Raw genomic sequence first — 16,886 nt, 5'->3', positions numbered from 1 at the left:
TTGACACGCGAACTCAGCCCAACTTTTTCACAACCTTCCAGGGGGTCAGCTGGTTCAGGGGGAAGGCCTGGTCTGAGCTGGCAGGCAGCATACATGGGGAATAATGAGCTAAGGTCTCTCCTACTATTCTTTCTACAAAATGCAGCAGCCTTCCTGATGGCCGGTCTATCTCGTGAGGCCAGCACAGACCGTGTGCTCTTGGAGCCTGTGTGAAACCCTTCCCTGCCTCCTGGGATGTCAGCTGGCTGCGTCCGTCCCCATCTCCCTAGAGAGTAGGAAGCACTCTCATTCACTTCTGTAACCTACCCCTCGGCACAGGCAGGGCACAGAAGAGTCTGGCAAATTTAACTTACTTTTTAAACAGCATTATTGAGGTATGTCTGATACACAATAAACCATGCACATGTAAAGGAACAGCTGGTAATTCCGACATACGTTCACACCCATGAATCCATCACCCCACAATGACAAGAGCCCCAGGCCCCAGAGCAGCAGAAGAGGCAGCCCAAAGAAAGGGCTTTCATGCCAGCCCTGTGGGAGGGGCAAGAGCTTAGCAGAGGGAAATTGAGCTGATGGTCGGGTCTTGATGAAAGGAGTGGCACAGGTTCTAGTCCTCAAGTGGCAACCGCCTGAGCCTTGCCTCTCCTGTTCATCTGCTCTGCCCTCAGGCCTGGCACCTACAGTGCATAGCACTTCCACCAAGATCCTCTCGGGGGAGGCTGAAGGATGAGAGGAGAGATTCCTCCAGAATGCTGCTTTGCTCCCAATCCAGACATGGCACCTCCTGGTCTTCTCCTGTCCTCAACTCCACCCCTGCCTGCCACAGCACTCTCACCTCTGAGACCGGTAGCAGATTTCCCAGGCCCACTAGGTATTCCAGAGAGGCATTTGAGAGCTGTGGACCTGAGTTCCAACTCTGACTCTGTGGGTCTCGATTTCCCCATATGTAAAATGGGAAACTGAAGCTCTATGAGAGTTCTCAAAGACAGAGCTAACTCAAACTAGGGTGAATCTGGTCCTAAAAGTCCATACTTTCTCCAATAGGACCACATTTCTCAGCTCTGCTGTTGCTTAGAAGCAGACCACACCTCAACTCCCAGGTGGGGGTTGCAGACACATCAGCTCTGGGTCCCTGCTATAAACATGTAAGTCATGGGTAATCTGCTTACAACTAGCTGCAATGCCTTTTCCTCATGGAGACTCATCCCTCCCCTGCCTTCCCACCAGAGTGGGCCATGAGGAAGGAGTGGGAGATGGCTTCAGGTGCTTGGCAGACCTGATCTTAGAAGAAGGGGCATCAAAAGTAGTTGAGAGAGGTGCACTACCCGGTTGGGTTGCATGGTCTGTGCACCTCCCTCATACTGATGAGAAGTGAGGTGTGAGAGTGTGTGTGTACCTGCATAGGTGCATGTGTGCTTGCATGTGTCTGTGTCTGGGTGTACATGCATGTATGCATGTGTATGGGTCTAGTGTGCATGTGCCTGCATGTGCCTTATGTTGTACATACCTATGCATGTGCATGTACCAGGGCTGTGGAAGAGGGAGGGAGAAGTAGCAACCCACATGCACCAAAGAAGACACCAGCCAAGGACTGGACAGAACACTGTCCCAGGCTCTGTCCTGAGAGGCTCACTGTCTGGCAGGTGACAGAGACAGCTAACCACAAAGAGGTGGAAAGCACTAAGTGCCCAGGTGAGGGACCACTGCAAAGTTACAAGGATTCCAAGAAAGAAATCACTTCACGCTGCCCATGGAGATCAGAAAAGTCAGGAAGAAGGACATAGCACATTGTGGGTTGGTCTAAAAGGTGGAGATCACACCTGGAGAGTCTTCTATTTCAAAGCCACTATTTCATACCCACTAGGGTGGCATTAATTTTAAAAAAAGAATAAGTGTTGATAAGGATGTGGAGAAATTGGCACCTTCATACATTCTTGGGCTGTAAAATGGTGCAGCCTCTGTGGAAAACAGTCTGGCAGCTCCTCCAGATGTCAAACATGGAATCACCATGTGACCCAGAAATTCCCTTCCCAGGTATGGACCCAGAAGCACTGAGAACAGAGATTTAAACAGATACTTGTAGGCTAGTGTCAACCCAAATTTCCATCAGTAGATGACTGAATAAGCAAAATGTGGCATATGCATCCGATAAAATATGATTCAGCCATGAAAGGGAATGAAGCACTGACATATGCTACTATGCGGATGAACCTTGAAAACATGATGCTGAGCAAAAGAAGCCAGATACAAAAGGCCACATGCTGCACAAGTCCATTTATATGAAATGTCCAGAATAGGCAAAACCATAGAGATAAATAGTAAACTAGTGGTTTCCAGGAGCTGGGGAGGGGAATGGGGAATAACTTCAATGGATATGGGGTTTCTTTCTGGGGTGATAAAGGTGTTTGGAACTAAATAGTGGTGGTGATTGCACAACACTGTGAAAATACTAAATGCCATTGAACCGTACACTTAAAAATGGTTGAGTTTATGTTGTGTGAATTTCTCTTCAATGAAACCAAAACAACACCCAATCAAAGAGGCCCAAAGTCCCCTGTCCCAACAGAATTTCTTCTAAATTTCATAGAGAGCTGACAGCCCATGCCCCATTCATGCAGATGCTGGGCAGGCTAAGACCTTGTCCCTCAGACAGCACATGACCAATGGGCCTAGCAATGTCCCAAAGCTTGTTTTTTGTTTGTTTTTGGATAGGATTTCCCTCTGTTGCCCAGGCTAGAGTGCAGTGGTGTGATCATAGTTCACTGTAGCCTCAAATTCCTGGACTCAAGCAATCTTCCTGCCTCAGCCTCCTGAGTAGCTGGGACTACAGGGATGAACCACATCAGGCTAATTTTTTCCTTTTTTGGAGACAGGGTCTTACCATGTTGCCCAGGCTGGTCTCAAACTCCTAGGCTCAAGCGATCTTCCGGCCTTGGCCTCCCGAAGTGCTGGGATTACAGGCATGAGTCACCATGCCTGACCCTGTGGCTCATTTTGCTGGAGCTGGGACTGGGTGCTGGAGGTTGAGGGGTGGCGACCATAAACCAGGCATGTGTCTACCTATCAAAGACTCAGCTGGGGTGGAGCTGGCTGGCAGGGGCCTTAAGGTGGTGGGTCTAGCAGGAACCTGTGGGCTCCCTGGTAACAACATGAGGACAGCAGCACCTCAGACACAATATTTAGTCCTCAGGCTAGAGACAACACACACCAAAGACACAGGTACAGGGGGACCAGCACCTGGGATGTGCAGCAGACCCCACCCACCCATCACCAAACCATCCACGACCCCCAAGCCTTGGGCTGCCCAGCCAAGTCGACCTGAGCAGGGAATTCCAATAACCACATTCCCAACCTCTCCTCCAAGCCTTCTAGTATTTGCCACAGAAGCACCTTTCCTGGCAAAACCTGGCTGGTTTCATTTTTCTATTTAAACAGGAAAGCAGACGTGTGCACACATACTTGCTCATGTGGAAGGAGCATAGGGAAAGACCCCAGAAGCTCAGAGCTGCAAAAAATGACTCCAGCCAGCACTTACAGGCTGCACTGACTCTCAGGGCTTTAAGAGTGTTAACACTCATGATCTGCAAGGCAGGAGATGGTTCTATTCTATTCTAGCAAAAGACACTGCATGTGGCAGCTTGATGGATTGGGCCTGGGCTGGCGGAGTGAAGGAAGGTCTGAGCATCACACAGGGGACTGTAGGATGCTTATCAATTACACTTATTGGAGGCATAAGGACAGATGTTCAAAAAAGTTCGAAAGAGGGGGTGGGGGTGGCAGGTGTTTGGAGGAGCCCAGAGGTAATTCTATGTGCCAGACAAGTTTTGGAATCTTCTAGAGGCCAGAGGTCAGTCTTCCCAGATCCTGACTGTCCATCTACTCAGGAAGGCAAGTGAAGCTGAGGGGCTGCCTGCCACAGTCTGAGCTCACCCTGGAGTGGGCGGAAACTGAGAAGCTGTCAGACAATGGCAGCTTTAGCAGCTCAGCCTGGCCCTTAAAACAGGCTGATCTATTTCCAGAATGCTCAGAGATGGGGGGCTGATTTAAGCCTCTTCCTCTCTCTCCACTCTCTAGAAATAATTAAGGGGTAAGTGGTTCAAGAGGGAATTGAGTGGTCCTTCTGAAGCAGCTCAGAGCAAAACAGCCCCTCAGAGAGGCTGGGTTCGCCTTCTGTTCTCTTCCCAGCCAAGCCTCCCATATGGGAGAGCCTGGCCTAACCCACATGGCTCCTCAAGCTCCTCCCAGAAGGGAGCTGGGGCTCCTGGATCTGCTGGGAGCTCACGACCACCTCCCTGACCTGGGTGGAAGGAAGGTGGGAGCCTGCCAGACAAACCCAGGAAAGGGAGGTAAAGGCCCTGTCTGCTGGACTGTCCCCTTACCAATGATTCCACGTGATGCTGTGATTAGAGGGTTGCACCGCAAGAAGCTGGAGGGAGGCAGGCCCACTGGGCAGCAAGGAACAAGGCACCGATATGCCCAGAGGAGCCAGAGCCAGGCTGAGTGCAGGTTTATAATCAGTGTGGGAGGCCTTGAGACCCTTGGTCAGAGGAAAGCTGCTGGGCCGGGCCAGGTCATGCAGGTATTGAGGATGAGTAGGAGGCTGGCAGGGGAGCTGGGGTGGGAACTTCTGCAGAGCAAGGATCCCAGTAAGTAGGAGCAGTGGTCCCATCTGGCAGCTGGGCCAGAGGCAACTGGATTCTGGGGCTCCTGATCTTGTGTTCTAGGTCAGTCAGGCACTGAGTAGGGAGACTGGTAATGTCTTCTAGGAGCAGGTGACATTCTCTGGCTCATCACAGGAACCTGTCATCCTCAAACTCATCTATGGCTCTGTAAAGTAGCCACATATCTGACACTGCTGTGTTGCTGGCAGCCAGGTAGTAAGGAAAGCGTGAACCTGGGAGCCAGGAGACAGGCTGTGTGGTTCTGGGCAAGTCATTTAACTTATCTGGGCCTTACCTCTTTCTGTCAAATGGAGTGTAATGGACTGAATGGTTGTGTCCCCCCCAAGTTCTTCTGTTGAAACCCTAACCTCTAATGTGATGGTATTTGGAGATGGGGTCTTTGGAAGGTAATTAAGGTTAGATGAGGTCATATGGGTGGGACCCTCAAGATTGGATCAGTGTCCTTAGAAAAACAGGAAGAAGCCGGGTTTGGTGGCTCAGCCTGTAATCCTATGCTTTGGGAGGCTGAAGTGAGTGGATTGCTTGAGCCCGCGGGTTCAAGACCCGCCTGGGTAACGTGGCGAGACCTCATCTCTACAATAAATCAAAAAATTAGCTGGGCGTGGTAGCACGCGCCTGTAGTTCCAGCTACTTGGAAGGCTGAGGAGGAAGGATCACCGGAGCCCAGTAGGTCAAGGCTGCGGTGGCCGAGAGCGGCTACTGCACTCCAGTCTGGGTGACAGAGTGAGACTCCAGCTCAAAAAAAAAAAAAAGAAAAAGAAAAATAGGAAGAGTGGTGGCTAATGAGAGATTACTTAATGAGTGCAGTGTACATTACTTAAGTGATGAATGCTCTAAAAGCCCTGATTTAGCCACTATGTAATGTATGCAAGCAACAAAATGTATAGGGTATGTTTGTTTCCCATAAATTTATGCAAATAAGAAAAGGAAGAAAAAGAGAAAAATATGCCAGAGCTCAGTCTCTCTCTGCCATATGAGGACACAGGGGGAAGGTGGCTGAGTACAAGCCAGGAAGAGAGCCCTCACCAGAAATGGAATCGGCTAGATCTTGATCTGGGCCTCTGGCCCTAGAACTGTGAGGAAATGAGTTCCTGTGGTTTAAGCTCCCAGTCTGCAGTATTATGTGATGGTGATCTGAGCTGACTGAGACATGGGGATAACATCTAGACCAGTGACATGATGAGTGCTGAATGCAGGGAAGAGTGTTGGTGTTACAGATGCTGGGGACACAGTGCTAGCACAGTGACCCAGTGTCACATGCCCACAGTGTGTCTCTGCATACCTGGCATCATGCCCAGAAGCCAGAAGTCCAGGGCAACTCAGACATTTATCAGGGCAGATGCTGCTGTGAAGCCCACAACCCTGCCCAACCCCCACGTGGCCAGTGTGGCCCACCCTTATCCCACAGCCCACCTGTATCATGTACAACTGGGCGATGCGGTACTCCTCCACAGTCATCGGCAGAGGAATCCGATATTCCTTTATAATCATCTTGGAGTCCAAGCCTTCCCGTTGACGGGGAACTGTGAGCTGGGACTTCTAGGCGAGGTTCCTTAAATAACCATGATAAAATTCACCAAGGACCCTGAGAGAGAGAGAGAGAGGACAGAACAGTCACTTTCTGCAAAGGCTGGTGGACATGATGGCACAGAGGAAAGGCCAGGTATAGACCCGAGGTAGACCTGAGGCTAGAATTCTGATCTCCATGCTGATAGAGTGACCTTAGATAAGTTCCCTCCTTTTTGACTCCATTTTCCTTGTTTGTTAAGAGCTGCTGAAAGGACAAGTGAGAGGCTGTGTGTGACTCTCTGATCAATAAACAGCCAACAGGAAGTAAAGACTTGCCACCCTACTAGCAAGGGTCAGGAGAAGAGCACCATGCTCTTGTTTTACTCATAATCCTAACAGGCTGCAGCATCTATTTCTCTCTACTCTTGCAACGCAGCCATTAATAAGATGGCTGGTCATGGGAAAGAAGGCAGATCAAATAGAACCAGAAACAGACACATGGCATTTACAAATCAGCAGTCTGAGTCCCTTCAGTGATGGGGCAATCTGCTCATGTCACTCGGGGCTGATGGCATCACTGTGTCCTGGCAGAAGACGCTGAGTAATCGAAAGTTTGGTTTTAGTTCAATCCAACAAGAAACATTTATTGGCACCTATTCTATTCCCTACATTGGGCTATGTCTGGGAGGTAAAAGAGACAACATAAACAGTGTACTCACAGTAACTTCTATTTTTTTTTTTTTTAGTTAGGGTCATCCTCTGTTGTCCAGGTTGGAGTGCAGTGGCACAATCATGACTCACCACAGCCTTGACCTCCTAGGCTCAGGCAATCCTTCCACCTCAGCCTCCAAAAGTAGCTGGAACTGCAGACATGCACTATCATGCCTGGCTAATTTTTTGTAGAGCCAAGGTCTCAAGTTGCCCAAGCTGATCTCAAACTCCTAGGCTCAAGCAATCCTCCCGCCTCAGCCTCCCAAAATGAAGGGATTACAGGTGTGAACCACTGTACCTGGCTGGTAATTTCTAGTTAAGTAACAAAGAATACATCTGATGAAGATTTGCACCTAAAACAAACAAATTAAAAAAAAACTTAGTGGTTGGAGAAGGCACACTTTCAGTTATCTGGAAAATAAAATCACCCATTATAACCTAAGCCCCAGATGGCAAGTCTTTGTTGTAAATATCATTTGGTCATTTCCAGAGGTCACATGCTGTTAACATGAAGCCGAATGAAGGTTTCCAGAATAGGCTATGGCAGAATCAGGATAATATTTTATTTATTTATTTTTAGAGATAGGGTCTTGCTCTATCACCCAGTCTGGAGTGCAGTGGCATAACTATAGCTCACCGCAGCCTTGAGTTCCTGGGCTCAAGCAACAGTATAATATTTTAGAAAGACCACTCTAAGGATGGTAGTTAGGGAGGACTCATGGTGACCACAGACAGGACTTCCACTAAGTGATACAAGCAAGAGCCTGGCCAGTCATGCAGCTTCCCTAGGGCACTGATCTATATAGGGTATTTGAGCATCACCCAGGCACTAAAGCATTACTATCTACCAAGATTGAGAAAAGGGTTTTTACCAAAACTCTCAGGAAGACCAGCATATAGGGTTGAAAGAAATTCTTAAATAAGCCACTTAGGGAGAGGGACAGAGAGGGGGAGAAGTCATATAAAGGGCTCTGGTCCCTGTGAGAGGCTAAAATGGTCCCTTGTTGTTTACTTCCCAACAGGTGGGAATGTCAGCCCAACCGATTCTCATCTCCAGTTGCTTTAAATATCATCCAAATGAGCACCTATTTAGCCAGCGAGAGCCTATGTTATATACCCCATGAAACTGTACCCAGCATCTGCTGGCCTTAAATGAGACAAAACCTGGACCCCAGGTCCCTACAGCCCCTGCAGCTCCTGACCCAGAAACTCCCCATCCTGCTGCTGAGTGACATCACCTGGACACATAAGACTTGGCTAAGTTCCCCTTCCAGGATGCTCTCTCACCCCTGTACCCTCCTAGGGGTGGCCCCAGGCGCAGCTGTATCTGGAAGAACGCTTGCTGGGAGAGACTTTCCCTCTCATGCAACCTGTCCACTTGCCGACCAACAAAGCTGTCTGTTCCCTGATCAACCCCAATGCTCCCCAAAGGCTGTTCAAGTGAGAAGCTGATTTTCTTTAAAGTCAGTGGGTCTAGCTAACAGCTCGCAGGGTGTGCGGGTTAGGGGCCTGAGCAGAGAAGGCAGAGGCCCAGCGCCCTTGGATTCCTCCCCATGCTCTTAGACTCAGGACCACTTAGACACAGGGCCACTTGTTTATGCTCAAGCCTGGCTGGAAGCTGAGACCACAGGAGAGAGAGGCAATGACCCTATAGTCCCCAGGCTGTATCTCATTCCGTGAGATGGTGTGAAACAAGAACCCTGTTTGCCCATTCAGCAACAGCAGCAGAGTCTAAGTCTGACACCTGGATGGACTTCTGACTGGCTAAGAGGGTAGCACAGGTACTCAATTTAGGAAACCTTCTTACATGCACAAAGGAGAGAGAATCCTGTGCTTGCTGGGGAGAAGTTGGGTGAAATCAGGGTTGGAGAAGTTCAGTGGGCTGAGTTTCCGAAGATTTCCACATGGCTCTTCATTGAAGCCTCAGGATCGCCTGACCTGAAGGCACCATAGAAGCCACAGAAGAGGGAGCCAGTGCTAAGTATCATGTAGCATATCTGCGGGACACGTGGCACCCATACCCACATCTGTGGGGCCTCAGGTGTGCTCCTTTACTGTGGGGTAAATGCAGTGACCCAGGATGATCTTGAACAAGTCCCATGTGGTCATCTAAATAACAAAGAGGGCAGACACAATCTCAAAATATTCTTCAGAAACTTGAGGAGTCTAGCACTCTGCCTGTTCAGAGTGTTGGCAGCTCCCAGGGGAATGACCTACCAAGCTCATCCCCACCTAAATCAGACCATTCTCCATTCTCTTGGATTCCTGGATCACAGCCGCAGCTGCAGGCACTCGGGTTATGGGCGAGACCCGTGAGGCTGAACTAAGCATGTTCCTCAAATGCCTCCATCTCCTCAAATGACACCCAGGGATGATGCCTCAGGGCCTGGGCCAGCACCCAGACACTGGCTTGGGTCTCAGATTTCAGAGGTTCTGTGAGCACATCTGGAGCAGGCACATCATGATGTTCCCCAGAGATGAGCTGCCAGGTGAGCTGCAATCACACAGGTGGTGTCCACAGCTCCATGTACAGGCAGAGGGACAAAGACAGGACACACTCCCAGAGGACTGAGGGACCCCTTGGTCTGACCAAGAATGCAGCCACATGAGTAGATCTGACGAGGGGTGCAGTCACATGACCGGTCCGAGGACCGTCAGACAACACGAATGTTTAGGCTGCAGCTCCATCTAGGGCTGGGTTAGAGAAAAGCAGCTGCATTTCTGCCCATGAGGAGACAGGCAGAAGGAAGGAACAAATAACTGTTCTGCAGCATTACAGTGAAGGGTGCAGGTGACCAACAGTAGGAGAGAGAACTCAACTCTGAGTGACACAGAATGCGAAGGGAGGTCACGGGTAGCTCACTCTTAGATCTGACTGCAACATCTGATGATACTGTTACCAACTGTGTGATCTCCCAGAAAAGGCCCTGTCCCCACTGAGCCTTGGTCTCTCCATAAAGAAAATGGGGATACTACTACCTGATTTCCAGAGTTACCAGGAGTGTCATTAAAACAAGGTAAGTCACCCAGTCCAGAGGGGTCATGGGAAAAGAAGGCTACATGGAAGGTGGAGCTGAGCTATCTGAGATCCATGGGATTCTGCTCAGTGGAGCTGGGGGCAGGTGTGGGAAGGATGTGCTCCAGTGGAAGGAACAGCATGAGCAAAGGCCGAGGCAGGAACGTGCAGCACCATGAAGTGTCCTCCTACTGTGTGCCCCAGCATGACCATACCTGTCCTGGGGAGCTGGGGTAAGGTATCTGAAACATGAATTTAGGGGCTGAGACATCCATAAATTTTTGTTTGTTTGTTTGTTTTAGAGACAGGGTCTCACTCTGTCATCCAGGCTGGAGTGCAATGGCACAATCCAGGCTCACTGCAGCCTCGATCTCCTGGGCTCAGACAGTTCTTCCACCTCAGCCTCCCCAGTAGCTGGGACTACACGCCTGTGTCACCATGCCTGGCTGATTTTTTTAATGTTTTATAGAGACAAGGTCTTACCATGTTGCCCAGGCTGGTCTCAAACTCTTAGCCTCAAGTGATCCTCCTACCTCAGCCTCCCAAAGCTCTGGGATTACAGGTGTGACCAACTCACTGAGTCCATAAAGTCTTCTTAAAATAATTACCTGAGGCCAGGCATAGAGGCTCATGCCTATAATCCCAAAACTTTGGGAGGTGAAGACGAGAGCACTGTTTGAGCTCAGGCTTTGGGGAGGTGAAGACGAGAGCACTGTTTGAGCTCAGGCTGGGCAACTTGGTGAGACCTCATCTCTACAATAAATCAGAAAATTAGCTGGGCGTGTGACATGTGCCTGTCGTTCCTGCTACTTGGAAGGCTGAGACAGAAGGATCGCCTGAGCCCAGCAGGTCGAGGCTACAGTGGCTGTGAGTGTGCCACTGCACTACAGCCTCAGTGACAGTGAGACTCCAATTAAAAAAACAAAAAAATTATGGTACTGAAATCCAAACAACCAAAAGAGAAATCAAAGTAAGGTCATCAATGGAGAAATCCTGATGAATTACCGCATTAATATTTTTGAAATCATGGCAAGGGTCGAGCACAGTGACTCATGCCTGTAATCCCAGCACTTTGGGAGGCTGAAGCAAGAGTACTGTTTGAACCTAGTTCAAGATCAGCCTAGGCAACACAGAGAGATCTTGTCTCTATATAAAATAAAAAAAAAAACCTAGTAGGGCGTGTAGTAGTCCCAGCCACTTGGGAGGCTGAGGCAGGAGGATCATTTGAGACTAGGAAGTCAAGGCTGCAGTGAGCTGTGATTGTGCCACTGCATTCTAGCCTAGATGACAAAGCGAGATCCTGTCTCAAAAAAAAAAAAAAAAAAAAAGAATTGGCAATGACAGCTGTTGAATATAATATAAAAACCTCAACAATATATACAAATAATAATATAACCAACAAAAATCAAGAGTAGAAAACAGAGGTGGAAAGAGAATCTCCTCAGCTTCTGTAGCACAGAAGTTGTTTCGTTAAGTAGGTAAGAAAAATTAATGAGGGATAAACAAGCAGAGCACAGAGGACTTTCAGGGCAATGAAACTATTCTGTATGATACTGGAATGGTGGGTACACATCCTTATGCATTTGTCCAAACCACAGAATGTATAACACCAAGAGTCCCAATGTCAAGTATGGACTTTGGGTGACAATGATGTATTGATAGAGGTTCAACTGTAACAACATCCTACTGTGGTTGGGATTGTTGATGGTGTAGGAGGGGTATACAGGAACTCAACTTCATACTCAGTTTTGCTATGAACCTAAAACTGCTCTAAAAAATAACATTCATGGGCTAGGCAAGGTGACTCACACCTGTCATCTCAGCACGGTGGGAGGGCTGCTTGAGTCCAGGAGTTCAAAACCAGCCTGGGCAACATAACAAGACCCTGTCACTATTTACAAATAATAATCATAAATTTAAAAATTTTTAAATAACGTTTATTATGTTTAAAAATTAATGACCTTAATCTTTTAAAATTTTTCTCTCACAAAATAGATTAGAGGTCACCAAGGGCTGGGGGAAGAGAGAACAAGAGTCACTGTTTCATGGCTACAGAATTTCTATTTGGTTGATGAAAAAGTTTTGGAAATGGTAGTGGTGATGGTTGTGCAACACTGTGAATGTATTCAATGTGATGGAATTGTACAATTAAAAATGATTAAAATGGCAAATTTTGTTTTATATATATATATTTACCATAATTTAGAAAATCAACAATATACTAAAACCATTGAGTTGTATAATTCATTTTATTTATTTATTTTTGAGTCGAGATCTCACTGTGTCACTCAGGCTGGAGTGCAGTGGCATAAGTATGGCTCACTGAAGCCTTGGCCTCCTGGGCTCAGACAATCCTCTTGCCTCAGGCTCTCAAGTAGCTCAGGCTCTCAAGTAGCCACCATGCCTGGCTAATTTTTAAAAATCTTATTTTCTGTAGTGATGTGGTCTCGCTAAGTTGCCAGGCTGGTTTCAAACTCTTGGGCTCAACTATTCTCCTGCTCTGGCCTCCCAAAGTGCTGGGGTTATAGGCCTGGCCAAATTGTATATTTTAAGTGAGTAGATGTACAGTATGTGAATTATATCTTAATCAAGATATTTTCTTTTTTTTTTTGAGTTGGAGTCTTACTCTGTCACCCAGGTTGGAGTGCAGTGGCATGCTCACGACGACCCCAGCATCGACCTGCTGGGCTCCAGCGATCCTTATGCCTCAGCTTTTCAAATAGCTGGAACCACAGGCATGTGCCACCACACCGCACTAATTTTTAAATTTATTGTAGAGATGAGGTCTCGCCATGTTGCCCAGACTGGTCTTGAAGCCCTGAGCTCAGGCAATCCTCCCTCCTCTGCTTCCCAAAGTGCTGGGATTACAGGCATGAGTCACCATGCCCGGCCAGCTATTTTTAAAAGTTCTTTCTTCTTAACTTTAACCTTTTATAAACTATTATCACTTATGATAAAAAAATGCTTTTCTGAAATATAGCAATTTCCTTTCATTTCATTTTAGATACATGAGAATAGATACATTTGTTTTGGTGAATTCAAGTGAAATTAAATTTGATTTTTATTTTAAAAGTGCATGTGGAATATGATCCATTTTTTAAAAAAAGTTATTACTACTATCTGTAGATATCTGTCTGTATAAAGAACTTGGAATAAATGTTCACTGAATGCTAGTGAGAGGTGACCTCAGATTGATGGAATTTGGGGCAACTTTTACTTGTATGTTATTGCTATTCAGAAGGCAGCAGCTGCAGTTAAGCAGTATGTGTGTAGATGGCCAGAGAAGGGCCATTCATGTTGTTATTAAAATCATCAACCAGCTGGGCCTGATGGTGCACACCTGTAGTCCCAGCTACCAAGGAGGCAAAGGCAGGGGGATTGCTTGGGCCAGGAGTTTGAGGCCAGCCTGGGCAACATAGTAAGACTCCATCTCTAAAAGAATAATTCAATGACATAATCAACCAGACCGTCTGCTAATGTTTAGCTGTGTCCATGGGCAAATTGCTTAATCTCTTTGATCTTCCGTTTTGTCTTCTACAAAGTGGGGGTAAGAACAGCACCTGCCATGTTGGGCTGCCGTGTGGATCAAATGAGTTGCTGTTCATACAGTGTTTAGCCTTGTTCCACCCAGCACTCAGCTAGTGGGAATAAGCAGTGAGGCAGTACTACTGTGTCCAGCAGGGGTTGGAAGATGGGTCCCTGAGACACAGGGCCTACAGGATCTCTGGCAGGGCTGTCTAACCCCAGGTGCCGATGCTAAACCCACAGAGGCGTGAAGGAGAAGTGGCCCTGTTGTAGGTGCTGGCTGGCTTTACAGTCAGACACAGAACAGGACAGTATCTTCCTTGCTTTCTCCCTAGGTGAGCCTGAGGCTAGGGAACATGGCAGACCCTTCCCCTGATTCGAGGAGCAGCATGACTTATATCTGCCTGTCCCCTGGTCCTTCGGCCTACAGCTGAACCCTCACTCAGACAATCTCATTACACACCCACTCCGGCTGCCTGGGTGTGTGCGAGACAGACACACATTTTATCTGTCTCTGCTGGAGTCGTGATGGGTTATAAAGAATTACGTTTTACCGCCTTCTACAGGGCGGCTTTCATGGTCTGGCACAGCAAGAAGGAAAAAGCCACATATAATTATCTCCCGAGGGCCTTGGGTGAGAGAAGCCAGGCACAGGGTTCTGGGTGACAACCCACACAGCCAGGCACAGGGTTCTGGGTGACAACCCACACAGCCCACATGGTTCCTCTCCAGGGACCCTCCTCTGGACCTCAAATGTGGCACTTGAGCCTTGGCCTTAAGAAAAGCTTTTGGGCCGGGCTTGGTGGCTCAGCCTATAATCCCGTGCCTTTGGGAGGGAGGTGAGTGAATTGCCCGAGCCTGCGGGTTCGAGACCCACCTGGGCAGGCAAGACGTCATCTTTACAATAAAATCAAAAAATTAGCCAGGTATGGTAGCGCACGCCTGTAATTCCGGCTACTTGGAAGGCTGAGGCGGAAGGATCGCGGGAGCCCAGCAGATCAAGGCTGCGGTGGCCGGGAGCGGCCACTGCACTCCAGTCTGGGCGACAGTGAGACTCCAACTCAAAAAAAAAAAAGAAAAGCCTTTGGGTTTCACACCCCTGCATTCACAACCCCAGAAGGAACCCCAGCCCATATTCATCGATGTCTTCAAGTAAACAACAGGCCAGATTCTGTCAGAGTGGGGTCAGTTTGCACAGCCTCCAGAGGGCCATGCAGAGCAGGAGAGACTCTGGACAAGGTCCAAGGCACAGGCAGCACCAGGGGATGGCCAAGAGGAGGCGTGAGGTGTGTCAGGAATCAAGGGCACAGGCTCCCACAAAAACCCAGCACTTGCTGGGCATCCCAGGCTGGGAGTCCAAAAGTTTGTCTGACATCCCAGCCCAGGCATTAGAGGGGATGCCCAGCAAGTGCTGGGTTTTTGTGGGAGTCTGTGCACACAGAAAGAGCTTAAGGCTCAAAGGGTGGGAGCAGCCAGACTGAAGGCATGTGGTAAAGACTGAAGGTGGATTATCAGAGTTGGAGGGGGGAATACTGAGCTGGGAGGTGGATGGCTCCTTTGAGCAGAGGCCATGAGACATCCTGACTGGGAAGGAAAGCACAAGAATTGAGTTTACAGAACTTAATCTGTTTTTCTATGATCAGCGGAGTTCTGACGTCACAGATGGAATTTAGGAGTGAGGCTGTGCAGAGACAAGGGAGGATGGAATCCATCCAAAGGCAATTCAGCTGCATTCTGGCTATTAAGTCTGGAAGCTACTTCAGCCAAGCCGGCGGGAACCTCAACTTTTACAGCAGTGGGGAGGAGGGAGTTGTGGTCAGGTCAGGTGGGGGACTCAGGTCTGTGTGTACAGAAACAGAACCTCCTCTGGCCCCCGCGGTCTCTCTGCTTTTGCTCTAGGAAAGCTCCTTTCTTCTGTCTTCTGCTTCCCAAACCTACAGGTCCCCAGTCAGGGGCCGAAGTAGGTGATCATAAAAGCACTTCCTCTCCAGAAGCAGCAAGATGAGGCCCCACCTCCTCCACCATCTTTCTGCATTTTGGGACCGGAGGCTCCAGGGGAAGGGGAGGGTCACAGAGGGTAAAGGGGCAGATCCTTGTGACCAGGGTTGGGGGTGCATGTGGCTGCTCTGAGTGCTCTGTGTTATGAGGTTAGCACCGTCAGCTGCCTCTGCATGCCCTGGAGCTAAGGGCAGGAGAGGATATGCTCCCACAGAGTTCCACCTATACCTGGTAGACATTGGGCTTCCACCTGAGATTTCCTTTGAAGAGAGTTTCTGGGCTAAGAAACAAGTTGAGGGCCCACTCTAGGCCAACCCTCACTTTTTTTTTTTTTTTTTTTGAGTTGGAGTCTGACTCTGTCGCCCAGACTGGAGTGCAGTGGCTGCTCCCAGCCACCGCAGCCTCCACCTGCTGGGCTCCGGCGATCCTTCCGCCTCAGCCTTCCAAGTAACTGGAACTACAGGTGCGTGCTACCACACCTGGCTAATTTTTTGATTTATTGTTGAGATGAGGTCTCGCCAAGTTGCCCAGGCAGGTCTCGAACCCGCGGGCTCAGGCAATCCATTCACCTCAGCCTCCCAAAGCACAGGATTACAGGCTGAGACACCAAGCCTGGTAACCCTCACTTTATAAATGAGAGACTGAGGCTTGGAAATAGAGCTGGGTTGGGGAACAGGCCCCTGACTCCTGGCTTCTCCTCCAACGGCCACACGAGGGGAAGACCAAGAAGGCTTTGAGCAGGAGGACACAGCTCCTAGCTCCTCCAGTGTCCTCAACCTGTTGAGCAAGAAGGATCCTTCCCCAGTACCCCACGTGCTGGCCTGAGCCGGAAAGGGGGGCCCTAGAGACACCTCAAGGCCCTGGGTACTGCTCCAGTCACTCAAAATCCCTCAGAAGGCCGTAAATCTCATCATCGTACACCTGGTACACCAAGTTGGGGCAAGTGCCAAACCACTGTGGGACTTGGTCACCAGACCCCATGGCACAGTGGCTACCTGGGAGCACTGCAGGGAGTGCGGTACTCTAGGGAGCAGGTGGTAGATTTCTGAAGCATCTCAAATGTAATTCTTCAACCCAAATGACAGCCCAGGGAAGCAGCGCGCAGGTCATAGAGCAGGCCCAGAGAGGATGGCATCATACTGAGGGCCCAGTGAGGCAGGGAGCTTGCTGCCAGGACTGTGGCTTCTGCCCAGCAGCCTCAGTTGGGTGGCAGAGGGCAGAGATGTGTGTGTGAGGAGATAAGCCTGAAGGTCAGAGCCTCCAAGATGAGCAAGAGCATGAGGGGAATGATATGGAACACTCCCTGTGCTGTCCTCTGGGGACCCTGCTGGTCACTGAGCTACCACCACCATGCTGGCCTCTGGGGTTGATACTCCCCTAATTTAACTTGAAGAAAGCTGAAACAAGGCTGGGCCCTTCAAACAAGATGCCACTGGAGGTTCAGA

The 16,886-nt window shown here is 49.0% G+C and overlaps 1 protein-coding gene across 2 annotated transcripts in view; it reads right to left on the bottom strand.

Annotated features, from left to right (window-relative positions):
• The window catches only part of PITPNM2 (phosphatidylinositol transfer protein membrane associated 2), a 46,272-nt gene extending 40,005 nt beyond the window's left edge, over positions 1-6,267 (bottom strand). For both annotated transcript variants that reach the window (XM_021706721.1, XM_008073591.1), the window contains exon 1: positions 6,096-6,267. In XM_021706721.1, coding sequence (XP_021562396.1) covers positions 6,096-6,173 — 78 coding nt within the window. In that variant the 5' untranslated portion in view covers positions 6,174-6,267. The remainder of the gene's footprint in view (positions 1-6,095) is intronic.
• Positions 6,268-16,886: the final 10,619 nt, after the last annotated feature.

Source organism: Carlito syrichta, unplaced genomic scaffold (assembly GCF_000164805.1).
Source record: "Carlito syrichta isolate Samal-C Ts95f unplaced genomic scaffold, Tarsius_syrichta-2.0.1 Scaffold315955, whole genome shotgun sequence".
NCBI classification, from domain to species: Eukaryota; Metazoa; Chordata; class Mammalia; order Primates; family Tarsiidae; genus Carlito; species Carlito syrichta.
Note: the sequence above shows the minus strand (reverse complement) of the source record. Positions and strands in the feature narration are given on the sequence as shown.